We start from the raw sequence: 13,389 nt of genomic DNA, 5'->3' as shown, positions 1-13,389 counted from the left end.
ATGGTGATTCACGCAGCTGGGTGACATGTAAGTACAACTGCAGCCGCTTGGGGGCAGCATAGTCCGCTGTGGCGTTCAACGGTCGAACCGGACGGCGCATTCGACAGCAAGGGCTGTGATTGGCCGAGTTTTCAGTGCGTTTCTCTGTTTTTAGCAGCCCCTGCAACATGCTAATCCACTGTAGCCTAAGCTTTGTACATAATGTTAAACATAGTTTTGGATTCAGTGGCAAGATTTCTTGATTGTATAGTGCCTGTCTCTCAGTAATGTTTTAAAATGAGAGCTTCGTCAGCTGGCAGTAGGCTACTTTGTCGGTAGTCATGAGAAGTTCGCTTGCTAACAGAACATAAAAATGCTGCCCAGAAACCTTGTGAATAGTTCTGACACTAACGAGGTTGAAATATAGCCTTTGCCTACAGCATCTCCTTAACAGTAATGTTAACAAAATGACAGCATTCATATGACAAAGGAAAACGAATCCGGTCACTCAAGACTGTGCCGCAGCCGTGGGGCAGAAGACGCTTGGTGGCCGTCCACAACGTTATAAACTTAACCTAAATAGCCGGCTGCTGTAAGCTACAATCGGATTTTATTGTATAGGCCTACCCCTGTTGTCTCAATGATGATAACATCTCATTTCCGACTATATTTCAAAGTGTGCCGTTCATTTGCATTATTAACATAACATCGTATTTTGTCATTTTTGGCGAAGACATGCATTCCGTTAGGGATATTGAACATATTTAACATTCTCTAACCATCGTGATTTCGAATTGGTGCAGTTGTCAGCACAAAAACTCATTTTATTCTTTTGCTCTTTTGCATTGCTCTATGCTGTTCTATGGTGCTTTCTGCCTCTTGGTTGCGCACGCATGTTTTCGTGACGTTTCATAGAAATCCATATATAATGAGCGCATAAAACGACTTGTTGACGTTTTGGGACATTAATCTACATGTAGGCTACGTTAAGCTTTAAGGATTGTATGTCCTTAATTTATTTATATAGGCCTATTTAGGCTACTTGCGCAAACCCTGGATACTTTTATTGCCACACAACAATATTGGTGGTATTTGTTACATTAGCTTCAAAAGGCACCGCTTCAGAAAGCTGCACTGCTTGTGAAAGAAGGGGGTGGGGGAGGGAAGCTTGCAGCCAAGTGTCGGAAAAATGCATAGCCTACAACACAGAACTCTCGCATTAGTCACTGACAGTAGACACGCTTCCAGCCTAATGACTTTCACACATTTTGAATGATTTACAGTATGCCTATACATTAGCGCTCCACGTGTAGAGACTGTGCAGAATACAATGTGTGAATGATGCTCAATGATTTGCCAATAGCCTATAATAGTGTTCTGCTGGGTTGCATGTACTGTATAGCCTAGTTTTACTGTACATTTTTTCAGCCTTTATTGGTTAAATGACCATTTTTATTACGAAAATATTTCTTAACTTCAAAAACACAGTGTCTAAAACTCGGTGTCATTCAGACTCAACCCTCTTGACGTTTGGTGATTAATTGACAGCTGTTTTGGGACACGTTAAACTTTCTTTATAATGAGCGCATAAAACGACTTGTTGTTTGGGACATTAAGCTACGTTAAGCTTTTTCACGTTAAGGATTGTATGTCCTTAATTTATTTATATATTTAGGCTACTTGCGCAAACCCTGGATACTTTTATTGCCACACAACAATATTGGTGGTAGCCTATTTGTTACATTAGCTTCAAAAGGCACTGCTTGTGAAAGAAGGGGGTGGGGGAGGGGAGCTTGCAGCCAAGTGTCGGAAAAATGCATAGCCTACAACACAGAACCCGCTTCTCGCACTAGTCACTGACCGTAGACACGCTTCCAGCCTAATGACTTTCACACATTTTGCAGAGAAAGCTCGAGTAGCCGAGAGAGCAGAGAAAGCTCGAGTAGCCGAGAGAGACGCCGAGAATGATCGGTTGAAAGCAGAGGTCAAAAACCTCAAACGAGAGCTTCAACAACTCCGAGAGACCAGCCACTTGGAGAGCCACAGAGACATTTTACAGGAGATGAGAGCTGGAATCGGAGAACTTCAGGCGACGCTACGTGAGCAGAGAAGTTATTTGACGCCTGAGAGACCAATCCCCAGGTGCACCTCGACACCAGCTCCAGAAACGTCCTCCTTGCAGATGTCTCCATTGGCCCTCTCCGTCACACTCAACGACAGCATCCAAGTTGCTAGTCAACACGCAGACGTGACCTTGCGTGATGTTGGTCCCGAAGACCACGCTAAGATTCACCAACAGAGCTACGGCCAAGTGGGCAGATACGGATGCCTGCTCTTCAGGTCCATCGTCACAGAGGAACACTAGCCTGGAGCAAAACCACCAACTGGGATGGAGCGAAGGGCAAGCGAGCACTGCCGCAAAATGTGAAAAACTTTGTGGTCTCAACACTACAACGAAAGTTCCCTGCTATGGGGAGGAGTGAACTGAAGGACTGCATCAATAAGATCAACGAATTCCTCCGCACAACACGCAGATCTTCCCAGGGATTCAACGTGCTTTAAATTTAGACTGTAGAATGTAGAATGTAGACTAGGCCTAGTTTGCAAGAAGGAGACATAAAGCGTGAGCATGCCACACTATCCACAGCTGTGGATTCTTCAACAGAAGGCCTGCCTCGAATGCAGGCTTGTGGTTTGCACAGCCTACAGTAAGTAGGTCTAGTGAGTTAGGAGTCCTCTAGACTTCTTTTCAGCTATCTCAGAGGTGGAAAGTTGCGTTCGTTGGGGGCAGGGCCGGGTTAACAATTCATAGACCCTTGGGAACAAATGTCTGATGGCCCCCCCTGCCCCCCAGCCAACGTGAATCGGGCGGTCAGTTAGGCCTATCGTGAAGATTTGTATTGCCATTTAAGGCACGAGCGCATCTGTGAGGCCAAGCCTCACCAAGTAGCCCGTTTGTTTACAACTAACATTACATTTAATTAAACTGCTTATAGGCTATGCCGAAATAGTTTCAACATTTTGAATATCAGTGTCAGGTGAATTAGGAAATGCCTTATGGCTGAAAGCTGCTTGGGATCCCCCCTGTCAAGCAATAACCATACAAAAAGTTAAACAGATGACATGATGCGCATCACTGACATAATGCGCAAATAATATAGCCTAGATATTCCAATATATTCGAATACATGTGTTTATTTTAGAGGGGATATTCGAACGTCATTTTTGAGCAATTTTGACAGCCCTAGTCCACTGTAGGCTACGCCAATCGTCTATTAACACCTTCCACTAACCCCGGTGAGTGGGGGTCGCTATAATGCGTGTAAAATAGCACCATTGAGTAGCCTATGCGAAATAGCCTTAAAATCGTTCCGGTGTTGTGTGCCTTCTGGTTTCTCCACCTACTGGTTTCCTTGCGCGTGCATGCGCTGCAGCAGTTGTCAGACATTCACAAACAAGTTGTTTTAGGCGGTTTGAAGTCGCTTTTCATACGCCATGAGCGCTCGGCTACATTACAGCCACTCGGACAAAAGACATGTAAAAAATATATGTTTTGAAAACTAGCATTAAACTGGATTCGATCCCGCAAAAGCAACACACACGTGACTCTCTCCATCCTGATTCCCTACTCTTTGAGCCAACTAATATGTTACGCGAATCAATTAACTATTGTAGGCTACCATTAATTAATAATGTAGGCAACACCCAGGTAACATGTTGTCCAGGCTATCTGAAACAAGGGGTTGCCTCTCATCTACAACTGGTTACGTTGGGCTGCTACAGTCGTCAGTGCACTGTGCACAGTAGGCCTATGCTACTCTTTGTGGTTGATCAACTAAAAATAAAAGATGTATTTGGTGATGATTATTGTAGGCCTAGTAGACCTAAATTCTGAAAAATTAAATGGTACGAGAAACGATCTACATAGCGCACCAGACCGCGATGTCTTCAAGGGTTGAATGAAGGGAGTTTGGAAAAATTAGTGTATTTTTCAAGTCAATAAACATTCTTAATTGTTCTTTGTCAAGGAACATCTGACTTTTAAAAACCATAGGCCTGGTAGTCGCTCAGACAAGGAGTTATAAGATAAAGGCAATACCATTTGTGTCACCTAATGCAGTTCAGTGAATTAGCAAGATACCATCAGAAGCCAACAATCATAAACCACAGTGCGCGCGCGTGCTCTCTCCCCTGCGCATAAAGCTGTCTGCGTGTTGTAGGCTAGATTTGCGTGAGTTCTTTCTATCTGCTTACTTTTGTGAGTTGCGACCACCTAGGCTATGTTATAGACGTTCTATGAGGTACCAGTGTTTAGCTGTGTCACAAAACAATAAGCTTTGTCAGACTACTTTTAAAATGATATTCAGGGCTATATACATTTTAAACATTCGGGGCTGAAGACCCGACAAAGCCTTGCGTTAATTCTTCAGGTGGGAAGTGTCGGGAATTTTCATACGAGAGACGCTCTCATTGGTGGTTAGTATATGAAGTAGGGAATTGACAGCAACATATCCAATCACATTATGAGAGATGCTGAATTTAACATAAACTGCGATGTTTGATTTTAAATTAATGTAAATTTAGCCGGGACTGTAAGCTGTCACACGTGGGTGCTCGATGTTTTCAGTGGGTGCCCGAGAGACGGAGCATCCCATGGAGGTATTATATATAACTGGAGAGAGTGACTAAGTCCCGCCCTCCATACAAATGAATGGTGGAGGCTAGGCTAGTAAATCCGGCCAATTCATAGTCAACGCCATCTTGAACACTGGGGTTCGGATCCAGCGCCAGTCGGCTATGACCATGCGCCAAGTTCTAAAGCTGGAAATGACGCATGGACCAACGTCGATTTTTATTGGATATTCTATAAAAAGAGAGTCGTCCTCCAGTAAGAGGGGGCGATAATGCACATACTTTGCTTGCCACGTAACAAGAAGAAGAAAAAGTTGCTCGGGAACGCGCGTGGAGTCCAGTGGAGTCGCCCTGAAGCGCCACTTAATTTCATTGGATAACAGCGGCTCTAACTAAGAGCGGTCTGCCTGACGTCTTGTCAAATATTTTCGAACATGACGTGAAATATCCGTTGTCGAACTATAAATAAACTATTCGTTTTTTAGTGCCATGTGTAGCGCATTTTTACAGTCTATGATTAGTTTGTTTTTTATTTTATTGTTTGCCAGCATGAGCGGACAATTACGTCCCCAACTCATCTAAAATGTGGTGTCTGGAAATACTTTGGGTTGTACACCGCAGATGGTAAAGTAACGTTAAAGAGAATGTAGTCTGCATATACGATATCCAATCTTCGCGCTCACCTGTCGAGTTAGGCTACGATCCAAATGAGGCAGCGGAGTCAGAGGCACAGTAGACGGCCAGCATCGCCAGGCGTCCAACATCGTATGTGTGCATTCTTTCCGTAAATCCTACATTATGTCCGGGGTCTGCTATTTACTTAGGCTTCGCAAAGCACAGGTATTTATTTGGGGTAGGCTTATTCGAGGCAGAACTTTTGTTTGGAGCGGCATACTAGGCTATCAAAAGCAGACGATTTTCGGTTTTGGTATGGGATTTAATTTACTTTTGGACTTTTAATATATAGTTAAATGTTGAGACTGATGGACACTTAAATCTACGGGGTATTTGATGATCACTGTAAAGTTTCGTGTAGTTGAAAAAGTATTGGAATTTCCAGCTGCTTATTGTGAGACAAGGCAGTCCCTGTCACACATTCATTAAACGTGCGCTGTGCTCTAATGGAAACCTTATTGCGTAGCGAAGTAGCCTAAATTGAGCTATTTTTTTTAATTATGCATGGTTTACTTTTATTAAATTTGTAGCCTGGAATGCCTCGCGGCAATAATTGTGTTTCAATGTAGTAGCCTACTGATTCAGCCTCTGGCAAGCTCAAAAGGGGGCGGCTATGGGTTGACAGCAACGTGTGACCATGGTTCAACGAGACAACGGCTTAATGCCGCTGTTGTGTAATTTATTGTATTTAATCATGTTTAGGCTATTTTTGTTCGGGACAAACAACAACGAAACAAGATCAATACACTTTCTTTATTTGTCATATGATGCATACATAACCATAATATACACGTCTTCTCATAGGCTCCTCAAGAAATACGCACTGAATAATGTTTGGCTGTAGCCGCCGGATAGGTACCCGCCCACCAACATGTACGCGCATGAGAGCTAGTGCCCAACACGGATTTTCGTGCATGGAGCTGGTTCCAAATGTAACATGCCGAAGCTAATCTGCATGCTCTTGACCCCCTGGAGCATCCACGGTATCGGTGCCTATGACAAGCGTACTGTATCTCGCGGTTGCATCCATTACAAACAAACATGCAATGTGAACGTCTGGGATTGGGAAGAGCACTAAATGCTCTACCGAATAAGCACAAAGTCAAACCTTTAAATGAAAAACACTCTTTAATAATCAAAAAAATAAACCGCTAATGAAGTAAACTTGTGACCATCAAAAATCGTTTATCGCCTGTAACTCCGTGATAACAGGACGTAACAGGAAGGCATTTGGCTGAGCAACGGAGGTTAATATGCTCTATATTTTGTCCAAATGATGTCTGTCTATCATCGTTGCACTCGGAGAAAACCAGAATGTTTAATTTGTCCTGCGTTTCTCCCATACAGAAAAATAATATATTCACATATATGCAGCTTGAACATATTCCAGTATAAGCACATCTATGTTAAATAAATATATTTACATCTATGTTAAATACATATATTTCCATGTATGTATCAATATATTTCAAAATATAAGTAAATATTCAATATTGGCCACTTTCTTATATTTTATGCATATAATTAAATATATTTAAATATATGACACTAAGAAGCATGATCACATGACCCTTTATGACGATTCTGATCACATGATCTATATATTTCAGACATATATTTCTCTAATATAGTTCATATTCTACTATGGTTTGATATTTTCCGCATCGATCAATAAATATTTCACTATTGTGTTTACTTAAAATCAACCATAGTATCAGTATAAAGAGGAAGAAACACACAACACTTCTGTTATCTTTTATTCTATTTTATTGAAAATCTTTATTTTTGTTATGGAACCTCAGTTCTGTCACTTTGGCATTTATTGCCTGGCCCAGCAATCTGGAGTGAGTGTCTGGCCTGGGAACTGCTTCAGGGTGGCCTCTGAATAAGACAGAACATATACAAATAGAACATGCAAAATATTAGTGACACAAATACAGATGCTAAAGTGCAGAAACACTGTTGTGTTATCACGATAATTGGAGATAAATACAAAGTGAGTTGGAGAGAAAGACATACAAATAAAATAAACTCACCAATTATCGTCTTAGTCCTCTCAGGGTCCAGGCATTCCCTCTAAGTGCCTCCTAAAAAATAGCACAATCAATTAGGACCTCAAATAGTTACAGTTTACTAACACAGAAAAGATCTATGATGGTGAGGTGAAAATGTGAAGCAGTCCACACAGACAGCCTAACACTTTTAAATGAGACAGCACAACTAATATATCATATACACAGAAGAGAGAAGCACACAGATACACACTGAAAGGAAAAGTTAGTTTCATCCTCAAATTTTTACTAAACTTGTACAACCAAGAAGCTGCTATTTCATTAAAGTTAAACATGTACATTTTAATGTAAAAGTTCACATCTGTATGAAAACACAAACCTTGTTGAATAAAAGCCTTCAGACTCACAACCTCCTCTTGGAGAGCCATTATCGCCACCTCTTCTTTAGGTGGTTGTCAGTTCTGGGTTATCTCCCACAGCTCACACTCATAGAGAGCTCTACCAGCCTTCTCTGAAACCTGCAAATGAACAGAATATACAGCATGAATGAGAGTGGCGTTGGTAAAGCGTATACTCGCGTAATATGTAATGTCCTGGGATATTCCCACTCATGAAGTGTCTCCCATCTGAGACTGCTATCTGAGACTGTAGGGAAGCTGTACCAACCATCATAGAAAGATATGGTTGGAAAGGTATTTCAGTTCACTTTGTGTCCCCAGTAGCTTGAAGCTAATTTCTTGTCATTCAAAAGATCAAAACTACTCAAACAAATGTATATATTCTCAGAAACAAAAGGTTATGTTCTGCATTCGAAAATAGACCTTTAACAAAAAAGTTATATTCATAAGTAAACATTAATTTTTGATTACCTTTGGTCTATGTGATGATGAAGCATCAACATCAACATTTGTCAGTGAAGCATACTACGGGTTGGGCTTGGGTCGTCTTGGTCTCAGGTCTTCTGGTCCTTCCTCCGGTGTCCTTGATGTAGCTTTCGAGTGTTGCCTCCCTCTCTAAAATGTAAAAAAAGGGGTTTCAGTGCTCAAATATACTACATGACCATACATGGTCCTTTTCAATACAATTCAACTTTTACATTTCCATAATTTAGCATGGGTATGAATGGTTTTGCAAGAATGTCAGTGCACAAAGCATGACAAAGTAGTTTGATAGTGCACAAAAACAAAACACATTACTTGCAATGTCATTTCCATGAAATTAAGCACAGTACTCGTGTCTTCAATTTCTACACGTCCACTCTAATACTCTCCAGCACATACCACATTACATCCTATCTAAAAAAGAGATTTTTAAAAGCCAATGTTAGCTCTAAGTGTTGTCCATGATGCAACAATAGCAGCTAGCTAGCTAAACCACAGTGCATAGAATGTCTACACCTTAGGCTAGTAATGTTAACCGTTACATTTTCTGTCTTGCATGACAAATCGTAAGTTAGCTTCTATCTATGCCTATCTATCAATCTACATGCCAGAGGAAAATATACTACCAAATATGACCGGGAGACAGGTTAAATTGGTATTTCACTGTCATTACAAGTCGTTTTCATTAATTGTCCAAACGTTTCTCGTTTTAATTTATTTATTTTTCAAACCCCTTTCAGGTGTAAAATAATAAAGCTAGCGCTGGCTAATTTATGCTAACGTTAATGTTACAGAAAGTAGCAAAGGTTAGCTTCCAGCTTCCACCAATAATACCATTGTTAATTCGGACATTAACTTCTGCAAATGTTATATGAAAGCAATTCAGCATACAATGAAGATCTACTTACCAGCAATTTTGACCACCATGGCCTCAAAAACCGGCCAAGAGCCTTCCTCCCCTCCACCACATAACATTTGTTTCTAGCAAGATGTTGTCCCATCCAGAGCTGTTGAAAAAGTCTTCCTCATTAACGTTAGGTCTACTAATGCAGTCAGTCGGCAAAATACTGGTTTTGCCCTCATACTCCCCGCCAATCCACTTAGAGCAAACGATTTGGACTAGTAGTAGCTGTTAGTTATGCTTAATGTAGTGAAAAAGCTGCAAACATTTAACCGTTATTCCAACGACCTTAGAGTACGTTGGTAGTGATGTATTTTGAAGTTGAAGGTTTTTTGTAAACCCCACCCATCACTGCCTGTGTGCAAATAAGTTAATTGAATATATTCACCATATATGTTCATGTACTATATCCACATATATGTTACATTGCTGGGTCCCACATATACTTGCATATATACATTCTTGTACTATATATGTATTAAATATATTGTAGCCATCTATTTAAATATAAGCTGGATGTAGCTGCATATATGTGAATATATTTTTTCCCTTGATTTTTCTGTATGGGTCTCTCTCTCTCTCTCTCTCCCCATCTCAACATATGAATCTGCTCTGTGAGCCCTGTGATGTTTCTGTTTAACTTGTAACTTGTATGTGTTTTTAACATGTTTTTATTGTGTATCTGTCTGTATCTCTCTCCCTCCCTCCTGTAGGATATGGAGGCCATGAAGAGATCTCTGGCTCTGATCGACGCTAAGATGGCTCTGGCTAAAGCCTGGCTCAAAGACCCCAATGGCATGCCAGGTAAGATTGTGTGTGTGTGTGTGTGCGTGCGTGCGTGCGTGTGTGTTCTCCAGAGACACAATGCCGGTACATCTCTGCTCTGATAAAAAGCGCTTGAGGCCGGGCTGATTACTCAGAGCTGGAGAAGGGTGTCGCGAGCACGTAGAGCAAACAGGTGGCCAATTAGATATTTCAAACAAACGAGGGAACATCACCTCACAATGCAATATAATTGTTTTCAGTGATAAAACCTCCGTTTTCGTGTAAATGAAAGGCCAAACCGCATGAAAATAAATGTGTTTTTCCTACATATACACGGGGTCTGAGTTTGTTTTAATCTCTCTCCTCTCCTCTCCTCTCTTTCTCTTTCCACTCCTCTGTCAATCCACTATCTTTTTTTCCCTCCTCCTCTCCTGTGTCCTCTCCTCTCCTCCTCTCCTGTGTCCTCTCCTCTTCTCCTCCTCTCCTGTGTCCTCTCCTCTCCTCCCATCTCCTCCTCTCCTGTGTCCTCTCCTCCTCTCCTGTGTCCTCTCCTCTCCTCTCCTCCCATCTCCTCCTCTCCTGTGTCCTCTCCTCTCCTCTCCTCCTTCTCTCCTGTGTCCTCTCCTCCTCTCCTCTCCTCTCATCTCCTCCTCTCCTGTGTCCTCTCCTCCTCTCCTGTGTCCTCTCCTCTCCTATCCTCCTTCTCTCCTGTGTCCTCTCCTCCTCTCCTCTCCTCTCATCTCCTCCTCTCCTGTGTCCTCTCCTCCTCATCTCTCCTCCTCTCCTCTTCTCCTCCTCTCCTGTGTCCTCTCCTCTCCTCTCCTCCCATCTCCTCCTCTCCTGTGTCCTCTCCTCCTCCTCTCCTCTCCTCTCATCTCCTCCTCTCCTGTGTCCTCTCCTCTCCTCCTCCTCCTCTCCTGTGTCCTCTCCTCCTCCTCTCCTGTGTCCTCTCCTCTGCTCCTCCTCTCCTCCTCCTCTGCTCCTCTCCTCCTCCGCTCCTCTCCTCCTCCTCTGCTCCTCCTCTCCTCTGCTCCTCTCCTCCTCCTCTGCTCCTCCTCTCCTCCTCCTCTGCTCCTCTCCTCCTCCTCTCCTCTCCTCCTCCTCCTCTCCTGTGTCCTCTCCTCCTCTCCTCTGCTCCTCCTCTCCTGTGTCCTCTCCTCCTCCTCTCCTCCTCCTCTGCTCCTCTCCTCTCCTCCTCCTCCTCTCCTCTGCTCCTCTCCTCCTCCTCTGCTCCTCCTCTCCTCCTCCTCTGCTCCTCTCCTGTGCCCTCCTCTCCTCCTCTCCTCTGCTCCTCTCCTCTGCTCCTCTCCTCCTCCTCTCCTGTGCCCTCCTCTCCTCCTCTCCTCTGCTCCTCTCCTCCTCCTCTCCTCCTCCTCCTCTCCTCTCCTCCTCCTGTGCCCTCCTCTCCTCCTCTCCTCCTCCTCTCCTGTGCCCTCCTCTCCTCTCCTCCTCTCCTCCTCCTCTGCTCCTCTCCTCCTCTCCTCCTCCTCTCCTGTGTCCTCCTCTCCTCCTCCTCTCCTGTGCCCTCCTCTCCTCCTCCTCTGCTCCTCTCCTCCTCTGCTCCTCTCCTCCTCCTCCTCTGCTCCTCTCCTCCTCCTCTCCTCTGCTCCTCTGCTCCTCTCCTCTGCTCCTCTCCTCGTATGCACTCCACTCCTGCAGGGGAGGCCGGTGAGCAGGCGGTGCGGGGGCTCCTGGACGAGGTGGGGAAGGTGGGGGAGCTTTGCGCTGGGAAGGAGCGCCGGGAGATTCTGGGTGCGGGGAAAGCGCTCGGACAGATGACTGACCAGGTGTCTGACCTCAGAGCAAGGTACGGTACACACACACACACACACACACACACACACACAGGGGAGTTATGAGGGGGTGGACCGGGGGGACAGGTCACCCTCAACATTCAAAACAGTGGTGTTTGTCCCCCCCAACATCTAAAAGATGGACAAATGCCAGCGACAGAGACAAATCAGTTCTAACTACTGACCAATGACTCTAGCGGTGGGCTACACGCGCAAGATAACTACTGACCAATGACTCTAGCGGTGGGCTACACGCGCAAGATAACTACTGACCAATGACTCTAGCGGTGGGCTACACGCGCAAAATAGCCCGAACACAAATGAGCTGGCAAAAGGAAAGCAGATAGAAAGTACTGGAACAAATCTACAACACGCACACAGCTAGCACACAGCTAGCACACAGCTAGCACACAGTTCTCATGCGCACGTGAGAGAGAGCACGCACACAGCTAGCACACAGTTCTCATGCGCACGAGAGAGAGAGCACGCACACAGCTAGCACACAGTTCTCATGCGCACGAGAGAGAGAGCACGCACACAGCTCTGACATGGTTGTTGGTTTCTGGTGGTAGCTTGCTAACTACTGAAGAAACAGACTGAAGGTTCTGGATATAATGAACATTCTGAAAACGAAAGGAACTACAGTCGCACAGTGCAGGCTACTCGGAAGATACAGCAAATCTACAGCAAAGAAAAATATTCAAACAGCAAAATCATGCGATTTTTAGCTCAGAGTAATCAGCCCGGCCTCAAAACGCCACCGGCCCACACACAAACACACACACACATACATGTGCAAGCACGCACACACGCATGCACACATACACACACACGTGCACACACACACACACATACACAGAACCCTAATGTACACACAAAGTTTCTGTGTTTTTTTTTTGTGTGCGTGCGTGCGTGCGTGCGTGTGTGTGTGCGTGTGTGCGTGCGTGTGTGTGCATGTGTGCGTGCGTGCGTGCGTGCGTGTATGTGTGTGTGTGTGCGTGCGTGCGTGCGTGTGTGTGTGTGTGTAGAGGTCAGGGCCCCACCCCGGGGGGGATGCAGAAGGCCGGTCAGGTGTCCCAGGGGCTGGACGTGCTGGTGGGGAAGGTGGACGGTGCTGCGCGGAGGCTGGAGGCCCTCATCAACGCCAAGCAGGCCATCGCCAAGAGGATGGACGCCGCACTGGTCAGAAAGCTCCCGCCAACACCGTCTCATTCTGGGGAAGGGTCTTGTCTTTGATGGATGTCATTGGTGACAAAGGGCAGATTGTCCTCTGACGTTTTAGGAAACGTGTGTGTCTGTGTGTTTGAATGTGTGTGTGTGTGTGTGTGTGTGTGTGTGTGTGTGTGTGTGTGAGGAGCAAGGTGAGTTGTCATTTTGAGTGCATGCACTGGAATGTTCTAGAGAAAGTGTATCTGTGTGTGTGTGTGTGTGTGTGTGTGTGCATGTGTGTGTGTGTGTGTGTGTGTGCGTGTACGCGTGTGTGTGTGTGTGTGTGTGTGTGTGTGTATCTGTGCCACAAGCTTTAAAAAAAAACTCATTTTCCATCCATGACTGTCTGCAGTCACAGCAGGGCTAGTAGAGTTGCATTCTGGGAAATTCCCCAGAACAGGCTGATGGTCTTCATGGACTTTGACTATCTATCAGTGAAACTATGTAAACAGTGCCACCTACTGGCTAATTCCCAGCACAACACTAGTACACACACACCCCTGCTGAAAAAAACAGCTAGAAACCAGCTTATGCTGGTAGCT

General features: G+C 44.6%; 1 protein-coding gene and 1 long non-coding RNA gene across 6 annotated transcripts in view; one reads left to right on the top strand and one right to left on the bottom strand.

The window, feature by feature from the left end:
* vcla (vinculin a) overlaps positions 1–13,389 on the top strand; it is a 133,103-nt gene that overhangs the window by 70,616 nt on the left and 49,098 nt on the right. For all 5 annotated transcript variants that reach the window (XR_006023282.1, XM_042065602.1, XM_042065600.1 and 2 more), the window contains 3 exons: positions 9,794–9,884; positions 11,505–11,652; positions 12,667–12,820. Coding sequence is in view for 4 of the 5 variants with exons in the window: in XM_042065602.1 (XP_041921536.1) it covers positions 9,794–9,884; positions 11,505–11,652; positions 12,667–12,820 (393 nt within the window). In the remaining variant the exon portion in view is untranslated. The remainder of the gene's footprint in view (positions 1–9,793; positions 9,885–11,504; positions 11,653–12,666; positions 12,821–13,389) is intronic.
* LOC121685207 lies at positions 7,049–9,640 on the bottom strand. Its single transcript, XR_006023285.1, has 5 exons — positions 9,088–9,640; positions 8,168–8,311; positions 7,678–7,816; positions 7,323–7,373; positions 7,049–7,167 (listed from the first exon to the last, which is right to left on the bottom strand). It is a non-coding gene; the product is annotated as an uncharacterized LOC121685207 (long non-coding RNA).

Source organism: Alosa sapidissima, chromosome 16 (genome assembly GCF_018492685.1).
Source record: "Alosa sapidissima isolate fAloSap1 chromosome 16, fAloSap1.pri, whole genome shotgun sequence".
Lineage (NCBI taxonomy): Eukaryota > Metazoa > Chordata > Actinopteri > Clupeiformes > Clupeidae > Alosa > Alosa sapidissima.
The sequence above is the reverse complement of the archived record's forward strand: the minus strand, read 5'-3'. Positions and strand labels throughout refer to the sequence as shown.